The sequence below is a fragment of the Cebus imitator genome, unplaced genomic scaffold, assembly GCF_001604975.1.
Source record: "Cebus imitator isolate Cc_AM_T3 unplaced genomic scaffold, Cebus_imitator-1.0 Scaffold443, whole genome shotgun sequence".
Taxonomy (NCBI): Eukaryota; Metazoa; Chordata; class Mammalia; order Primates; family Cebidae; genus Cebus; species Cebus imitator.
The window spans coordinates 393718-402871 of NW_016107758.1; the positions used below are offsets into that span (position 1 = coordinate 393718).

At 50.8% G+C, this 9154-nt stretch overlaps 1 protein-coding gene across 2 annotated transcripts in view; it reads left to right on the plus strand.

Annotated features, from left to right (window-relative positions):
* Positions 1 to 9154, plus strand: part of THAP4 (THAP domain containing 4) — a 45895-nt gene that overhangs the window by 28234 nt on the left and 8507 nt on the right. For both annotated transcript variants that reach the window (XM_017510722.2, XM_017510723.2), the window contains 3 exons: positions 2148 to 2307; positions 5235 to 5344; positions 6266 to 6369. In XM_017510722.2, the coding sequence (XP_017366211.1) occupies positions 2148 to 2307; positions 5235 to 5344; positions 6266 to 6369 (374 nt within the window). The remainder of the gene's footprint in view (positions 1 to 2147; positions 2308 to 5234; positions 5345 to 6265; positions 6370 to 9154) is intronic.

Below are 9154 nucleotides of genomic sequence, written 5' to 3' on the forward strand. Positions count from 1 at the left end.
GCACGCTGAATTCTGCACACTCACCTTTCTGGCCCGTCTCCCAATGCACGCTGAATTCTGCACACTCACCTTTCTGGCCCGTCTCCTAACACACGCTGAATTCTGCACACTCACTCATTTCTTGTGTGTTGTCCATCTGCCTTCACTGGGATATATTCTCCGCAGGGATGTGTGACTGTCCCATTAGCTTCTTCCTAGAAGAGCGTCCAGCGTGTTGGATGAAGAATGATGGTCAGCTGTGATGGATCACAAGCCTAGTTCTAGAGACCACTCATTGGATTCTGAAGCTTATCTTCCTTATCTCCGTGAAAGATTGCACCAAAAAATCCTGATTTAAAAATTCTCTTATTGTCAATTAGGAAATTTTAACAAAGTCCAAATATTCCCATCCTCACCTTCCCACTTTTTACAGGGAGTTTAAAAAGGAAATACTGATAAAAATTTTTTGGCCATGTGTGGTAGCTCACGCCTGTAACCCCAGCACTTTGGGAGACTGAGACAGGTGGATCACAAGGTCAGGAGATTGAGACCATCCTGGCCAACATGGTGAAACCTCGTCTCTACTAAAAATACAAAAATTAGCCAGGCATGGTAATCCTAGCTACTCAGGAGCCTGAGGCAGGAGAATCGCTTGAACCCGGGAGGTGGAGGCTGCAGTGAGCTGAGACCGTGACGCTGCACTGCAGCCTGGGTGACAGAGCAAGACTCTGTCTCAAAAAAAATTAAAAACAAAAAAATTTTTTTTTCTTTTTTTAAAGAAATACTGAAAGACCGCAGGCCAGTCTGGAAAAGGAACAGACTTTCTACCACACTCCAGCTTCAGGCCACGCACGTTTGTCCTGTGCAGCCAGCAGGCAGGAGTGCTCATTCCCGCTCTCCAGCCATGGTTCTCATCTGGGCCGCAGGGCGCAGCCACTGGACCAGGCCACCTGTACGGCCTCCTCGGTTCCCAGCTTTCTTAGATGTGGTCTTCTCCACTCCCAGAGCCTTTGTTTTCCTTTCCCAATATTCTTTTCCCAGACTACTTGGAACTTATAGTCCAAGGTTGTGTAATTTCAGAAGCTGAGCTGGTTCCAAGAACTCCTGTCCCCATCAGTCCATCTTCTGATTGTGTGGGCCTGGAGGAGAGGCCGAGGGTCAGTCCTGTGTGTGGCTGGTCTCTGTGCTTGGCATCTTTGGGCTCCATAGATGAGGCTTGTGTGGCCACAGAGCAGCTGGCTGCGTCTCTCCCTGCTGCTTCTCGTGGGTGTCAGTGTCCATTACATTGATCGAAGCCCTTAGACCGGAGGGAAAGGCAGGCTTGGGAAGCAGGTCTTTGGGACTGCCTCTGGGGACAGCCCTCCTCTTCTAGTGCCCTTGGTGGGTAGCACATGGTGGGGCTTTCCTGTGGTCCCTGCACAGGTGTCCCTTAGAAAGTGGGTAAGAGCAGGGCAGGCGCATCTGGCCAGGGCAAGGGTCACATGAGCAAATCCTGAAAAGCTGCTCAGAAGCACCCAGTCCTTGCTGAGCGGCGCAGGAAGCAGTGGTCCCTTTGGGGTTGCCAGCACAACAGCCAACCCAAACCCCCTCCCTGCTTTCCTGTCACTGCACCCCCACCTCTGAGTTCCAAGCCTGTGGCGTCATCCCTCACACTTAGTGGGATGAGAGGCTGAATGCCCCCGACAGGTGACCTCCTGGCCACTGTGAAGCCCTGCCCCCTCTCAGCAAGCGGGGTCAGCAGTTCCCGTTGAGGCCCTGCCTACCCCTGGCCCCTCACACTCTGCCTGCTCTGAGACCCTCCACCTTGTTTTCATTTTCTCTCTCCTGCTCTTTGTCTCCTCCATATCCCTCAGGCCAGGGCATCCTGCCTCCCACGCAAGCTGTTTTCTGCCTTGCCGTGGGGCATGAGGCCTTTGGCTTTGCTTGCACCCTGCCAGGCCCCCTCTTGGTTCCCGTGTTTCTGCAGGAACTACAGAGGCTTCTGAAGCTGGATCTCGCAATATGACGTTTGCCAGCTGCTTGTCCATTTTCTCCCCCTCTTGACAGGTTCCTCCGGGATTAGCTGTGGCTGCCAGAGGCAAGTGCGATACGGAAGGGGCATTCTGCTTCAAGCTCAGAAAGGCATTGTTGGAGGGAGGCCGCTGATGGTCTCGTTCTTTTATCCTCAGAGCCCCCCAAGATGAACCCGGTGGTGGAGCCGTTGTCCTGGATGCTGGGCACCTGGCTGTCTGACCCTCCCGGAGCTGGGACCTACCCCACGCTGCAGCCCTTCCAGTACCTGGAGGAGGTGCACATCTCGCACGTGGGCCAGCCCATGCTGAACTTCTCGTAAGTTGTCTCCGCCACCCACTCTGCTTAACTCGTGGGCTGCCCAGGTCTCTGAAAATAATTCCACACTGATCAAAGACAGACAAGGGCCAGGCGGGAAGGTGTAAAAGGAACTTGTCCATCTATTTCAGAAGGGTGTCCTCTTGCCTGAGTGTGCAGCTGAGGCACACAGTTGGTAAAAATGGTACTTGCTAGATCTGTTCTATTGTTTGAGATATTACGCTGACCACCAAATTACAGGCTTGTTAGTCCAGACATAAAAACAAATGCATGTACTTAATTTATGTATCAAGATCAATCACCCTGGCCAGTGCAGTAGCTCACACCTGTTATCCCAGCACTTCGGAGGCCAAGTCAGGAGGATTGCTGGAGCTCAGGAGTTTAAGGCCAGCCTGGGCAATATAGTGAGACCTTGTCTCTACTAAAAAATAAGTAAGTAATTAGCCAGGCATGGCGATAGATGCCTGTAGTCCCAGCTACTCGAAAAGCTGAGGTGGGAGGATTCCTTGAACCCAGGGAGGGCCACGGCTACAGTGAGCTGTGATCATACCACTGTACTCCAGCCTGGGTGACAGTTAGACCCTGTCTCAAAAAAAAAGAAAAGAAAAAATTAGTCACTCGGTGTTACTGAAAATAATAGTGCACAGCTGTATTTTATACTTAACCCTGAGCTATTTCAGGTTACAAGGAAGCTGTTAGCATATGGTTCTCACATTCTTACCATATAATAAAGCAAAAGTCCCTTGAGGTATTCTAGCCCCCTTCCCACCACCTCCACCCCGCAGTTGGAGAAATTGCCTGCTTTTAAGCAGATAGCAGTGTAGGCCTCTGAGGTACAGGAGAGCCACCAGTGATGAGGAATGATTGAAGTATCTGTATTTTTTAATTATACAAATAATACACAGGTTTTTTTTTTTTTAAGTTTAGACAAAGTATAAAATAAGAAGCAAACTCCTCCTTCCCCAGTCTCTGTTACACAATGGTGTGTTAAGCATCTTACTAAACCAACTTGGTACTATTGTATAACGCCTGGCAGTTTCAGAACTGGGCTGGGTATCTGGCTCTCGGACCCTGCAGCTCTGAGACCCTCTGTCGCCTTTTAGAAGATCTCATTGTTTTTAAAAATATTTCATACTTTTTTATATTATTCTTGATTGAATGGATGAGGTCAGAGTAATATATCTGCACATAAACCAGAAGGTGAGAATTCTGGATAATAAAAAATAACCCAGAACAATATAAAGAAGTCTTTTTAAACTACAGATTGTGACCCACTAGAAGGTCAGAAAGTTAATTTTGTGACCAGCATTCAAAGAAAAATGAACCAGAGTAGAAAACATGTTTCAGTAAATGTGATGGTATGTGTGTTTGTGTGCGTGCCCTAGAATATGGTATGAATGTATTTCTTCGCCGGGGTTGCTCGCATGTGCCATTTTATAAGGTGTAGCTGCATCACTGCCCAGCAGGGGTTTATCTTGGCCAGGCATGGCGGCTCATGCCTGTAATCCCAGCAGTTTGGGAGGCCGTGGTGGGTGGGTCACTTGAGCCCAGGAGTTCAAGACCAGCCTGGGCAACACAGTGAGACCCTGTCTTTAAAAAAAATAATTTTTAATTAGCCAGGCATGGTAATCCCAGCTACTCAGAAGGCTGAGGCAGGAGAATCGCTTGAACTCAGGAGGTGGAGGTTGCAGTGAGCTGAGATCACACCTGTTAAGGTGTTATGGTCCCCATACCTTAACAACTTGGAATCTTTTCAGAATTTTAGTCCTTTCAAACCTGAGAAATAAAAGATGAAATCTCACTCATGTTTTGAACCAATTTAGAAGCAAGAGGGCTCATTCCATGTGCTTACTGGCCATTTGTGCTTCTTGTTCAAAGTCTTGATGTTCAAAGTTTTTGCCTGGTTACACTCCAGCCTGAGCAACAGAGGGAGACTCCATCTAAAAAAAAAAATTTTTTTTTAATAATTAGTTTATCGTGGCTGGGTGTGGTGGCTCACACCTGTAATCCCAGCACATTGGGAGGCTGAGGCAGGCGGATCACTAGAAGTCAGGAGTTCGAGACCGGGCTGGCTGATGTGGTAAAATTGTGTCTCTACTAAAAGAGTACAAAAATACAAAAATTAGCCCAGCGTGGTGGTGCATGCCTGTAATCCCAGCTGCTCGGGAGGCTGAGGCAGGAGAATCACGTGACCCCAGTAAGTGGCGGTTGCAGTGAGCTTCAGACCACGCCATTGCACCGCAGCCAGGGCGACAGAGCAAAAAAAAGTGTATCTCTAAGAATCAGACAGCAGGATCCCCTGTAGCAACTCACAGGGTTGGTGAAATCATACATGAGGCGTTTTGTTTGGTTGGTTGGTGTTTTTATTTGTAGAAACAGGGTCTGTGTTGCCTAGCCGTCTCGAATTCCTGGGCTCAAAAGATCTACCTGACTGGGCCTCGGGAAGTGCCAAGATTACAGACCTGAGTCACCACGTCAGCAAGTTGTTTTTAATAATAGCCGTGGGTTTTTACCCTCAGTTCAAGATGTAGGTGCCTGTCTTTTACTGTCGAGAATTTGCACTAATGATGAAGGGGGATAAGAAACCGTAACGTGACTCAGCACCTGTTCTGTTTCTTACGATAGGAATTGATTAGATTCTTACACAAGAACATAGCTCAAAAGAGAAAGGTTGTGTTAAGGTGAGGTTTGCTGTGGGGAATGCTTAGGGCTGACACTGAGAAGCCTGGGCTAATGGGCCTAGGGCGAGGATATGCCCTGTGGTGATTAAGAACCAGTTCCGTCTTGAGGAGTCAGCAGGGAAGACAGGCACAGCCAAAACGAGCAAGGTGGTGAAAGGGGCAGGCAGGCGTGCAGGCATGGCGACCACGAGCCCACGCCATCTCGGAGGCCAGTGCCGGGCTTCCCATCCCCGACTTCCCGTCCAGGTTCAACTCCTTCCACCCGGACACACGCAAGCCAATGCACAGAGAGTGTGGCTTCATCCGCCTCAAGCCCGACACCAACAAGGTGGCCTTCGTCAGCGCCCAGAACACAGGTGAGGCCCGGCCTGCGGGGTTGGGGTGCTGGCCATGGGAGGCCACTGCCTGCATCCTAAGCAGGGGCATGTGCTGCTGGGGACCAGGGGCTGACCCTGAGTGTTGAGAGCAGTCGTGGGAGCCTGCGGGGCCATCTCTGTAGCTGTGGGGGCCTCCTGCACACAGGTTGTGTACTTGCAGACCCGACCGGGAGGCCTGTTTGTCCCGCGCAGCATCTGCAGAAATGGCCATCAGCTATGTGTGTTCATTAGGAATCACTGAAAACAGGCTGGGCATAGTGGCTCACGCCTGTAATCCCAGCACTTTGGGAGGCCAAGGCAGGAGGATCACTTGAGATCTGGACTTCAACACCAGCCTGGCCAACATGGTGAAACCCCATCTCTACTAAAAATACAAAAATTAGCCGCACATGGTGGTGGGCGCCTGTAATCCCAGCTACTCGGGAGGCTGAGGCAGGAGAATCGCTTGAACCTGGGAGGCAGGTTGCAGTGAGCCAAGATAGTGCCCCTGCACTCCAGCCTGGGCAACAGAGTGAGGCTTCATCTCAAAAAAGAAAAACAGCCTGCATGTCTCTAGATGAGTGTTCCTTCCTGGACGTCCATCCCCACCTTCCACTCCTGCCACTGCATGTGCTGGGGGGGTTCTGCCAGCCTGTTTGATAGGTGGAGGTGGGAGGGCTGGGGCCCAGGGCACCTCTGGAGAGGGTGGTCTTCCGTAGAGCACCTGCCTATGCTGTGAGGAGAGCTGTGGCTTTCCCTCTGTGTCTACAGGGTGAAGTGGGAGGGGGAGAAATGCCGTTGCCGCCGCGGCTGCAGAGCTGGGGTCTCCCGTGGAGTCCTGGCTTGCAGCCGAGGAGAGCCAAGGCTGCCTCGCTGGGAGCCGAGCAGCTGCTGGGTGAGCTGACCGCCCTTCCCTTGCAGGTGTGGTGGAGGTGGAGGAGGGTGAGGTGAACGGGCAGGAGCTGTGCATCGCATCCCACTCCATCGCCAGGATCTCCTTCGCCAAGGAGCCCCACGTGGAACAGGTGAGCCCCGCGCGACCCCCACCCCGCCCCAGCGCCCTCCTGTCTTGTGTTTGCAGAGGCTGTGGAGTCGGCCGCCTCCTCTTCGTGAGGTAGTGCGTATTTGCCACTTTGCCTCACAGGCCTGCCTCCTCCGTCTCACTCTTTTCCCTTCTCGGTCAGTCCCTGGGGTGGACGTTCCCTGACATTGCCCACTCCTCAGCTGCTGGGCGGTTCCGTTGCTTCCAGGTTTGTTGCTTGTCACAAACATCCTTTTACATTTCAGTTGTCCACATCCGCAGATACATCCATGTGTGTTGATAAATTTTTCCCAGCTAAATTGCTGGACCAACAGACAGGTACATTTTAAATTTGATAGACACCGTTCGATTGTGTTTCTTTGTGATTATCCTCCCACTATCCCTTGCATGAGAGCAGCTGGGTCCCCACACCTTAACAACTTGGAATCTTTTCAGAATTTTGGTCCTTTCAAACCTGACAAATAAAAGATGAAATCTCACTTAGGTTTTGAACCAACTTAGAAGCGAGAGGGCTCGTTCCACGTGCTTGCTGGCCATTTGTGCTTCTTGTTCAAAGTCTTGATGTTCAAAGTCTTTGCCTGTTTATCTGTGGGCTGTCTTTTTTTTAAAGGATTTGGCAAACATTATGGTTTATTTGCCATCTGACACTTAGCATGTCTCATGTATATTTAACAGCTTTTTAAAGCTATAATGCAGGGCCAGGCGTGGTGGCTCACGCCGTAATCCCAGTACTTTGGGAGGCTGAGGTGGGTGGATCACCTGAGGTCAGGAATTCGAGACCAGGCTGGCCAACATGATGAAACCCTGTCTCTACTAAGAATACAAAAAAGTAGCCGGGCGTGGTGGCGGGCACCTGTAATCCCGGCTACTCGGGAGGCTGAGGCAGGAGAGTCGCTTGAACCTGGGAGGCAGAGGTTGCAGTGAGCTGAGGTCGCGCCACTGCACTCCAGCCTGGGCGACGGAGCAAGACCCCGTCTCGAAAAAATAGTCACATACTGTTCAAATTGCTCAAAGTATGCAATTCTGTAGTTTTTAGTATATTCACAGCACTGTGTAAAATTAATCACTACAATTAATTTTAGAATAATTATCTTTTGTGGCACAATCATGACTCACTGCAGCCTCAGCCCCCCTGGACTCAGGTGATCCTCCCACCTCAGCCTCCCAAGTAGCTGGGACTACAAATGCACACCACCACACCTGGCTTTTTTAGTTTGTTTTTGTTTTTGAGAGAGTGTCTCGTTCTGTCACCTAGGCTGGAATACGGTAGCAAGATCTCAGCTCACTGCAACCTCCGCCTCCCAGGCTTGAGTGATCCTTATACTTCACCTTCCCGAGTAGCCGGGGGGCCACAGGTGTGCACCACTACGCACGGCTTTACAGGTGTGCACCACTATGCACGGCTTTACAGGTGTGCACCACTACGCACGGCTTTACAGGTGTGCGCTGCTACGCACGGCTTTTTTTTTTTTTTTTTGTATTTTTAGTAGAGATAGGGTCTTGCCACATTGCCCAGGCAGGTCTTGAACTCCTGAACTAAAGAAATCTACCTGCCTGGGCCTCCCAGAGTACTGGGATTACAGACATGAGCCACCGCACACAGCTAATTCTTTTGTATATTTTGTGGAGACAGGGTTTTGCCCTGTTGCCCAGGCTGGTCTCGAACTCCTGGGCTTAAGCAGTCCAAGAGACAGGATCTTGGCCTGCCAAAGTGCTGGGATTACAGGTGTGAACCACGACCCCTGGCCAGAACATTTTTCATACCCCAAAAAGACACCTGGTGCCCTTTAGCTGTCAGCCCCAACTTCCAACTCCCCCAGCCTCAGGCTGCCACTCATCTACCTTCCATCTCTGCAGATTTGCCTGTCCTGAGCATTTCATATAATTGGGGCCATATAGCATGTGCTCTTTTGTGACTGTCACTTAGTGTAAGGTATCCAAGGTGCTTCCAACTTGGAGCATGCCTCAGGCTTCACTCCTTTTCATGGCTGAGTAATACTCCACTGATGATGTGCTGTATTTTGTTTATCCACTCCTCACTGATGGGCAAGCTGGTTGTTACTGAATCTTGGCTGTTAATAGTAATACCGTACCTCTCGTGGTGGCTGACGCCTGTGATTCCCACACTTTGTGGGGCTGAACCAAGGGGATCACTTGAACCCAGGGGTTAAAGACCAGCCTGGGCAATATAGCAAAACCTGTTTCTACAAAAAGTACAAAAAGTGGCCGGGCTTGGTGGCACATGCCTGTAGTCCCAGCTACTTGGAAGGGTGAGGTGGGAGAATCGCTTGAGCCTGGGAGCTGCAGGTTGCAGTGAGCAGTGACTGTGCCACTGCACTCCCGCCTGGGTGACAAAGTGAGATTCTATCTCAGAATAAATACATGAAATAATACTGAGTTGCCACTGAAACACATTTTCAAGCACACCTGCTGTTATCAGCCTGCATCTACAGCTGCTCATGGAGATCATGGAGATACTCAGGCCATGCCACGGAGCTTTTGTGGGGCATAGGCGGGCTGCTCGCCAGTCCCCAGTGCTGCCTTCAGCCTCGGCCTTCCTGGGTCGGCCGCACCTGATTCCAGCCCCCTGTGTTCTGTGGCTGTGTGCCCACCTCCTCTTTCTCCTGTGGATTCACGCTATGGAAAGTACTCCTTCACTGCTGTCCCAGTAGGGGCCGCACAAGAGCCACAGCGCCATGCTCAGCTGGGAGGCCTCACCTCAGAGCTCTGCCAGGTTGCTGTGTGAGCAAGATTTGTGTCTACATTTT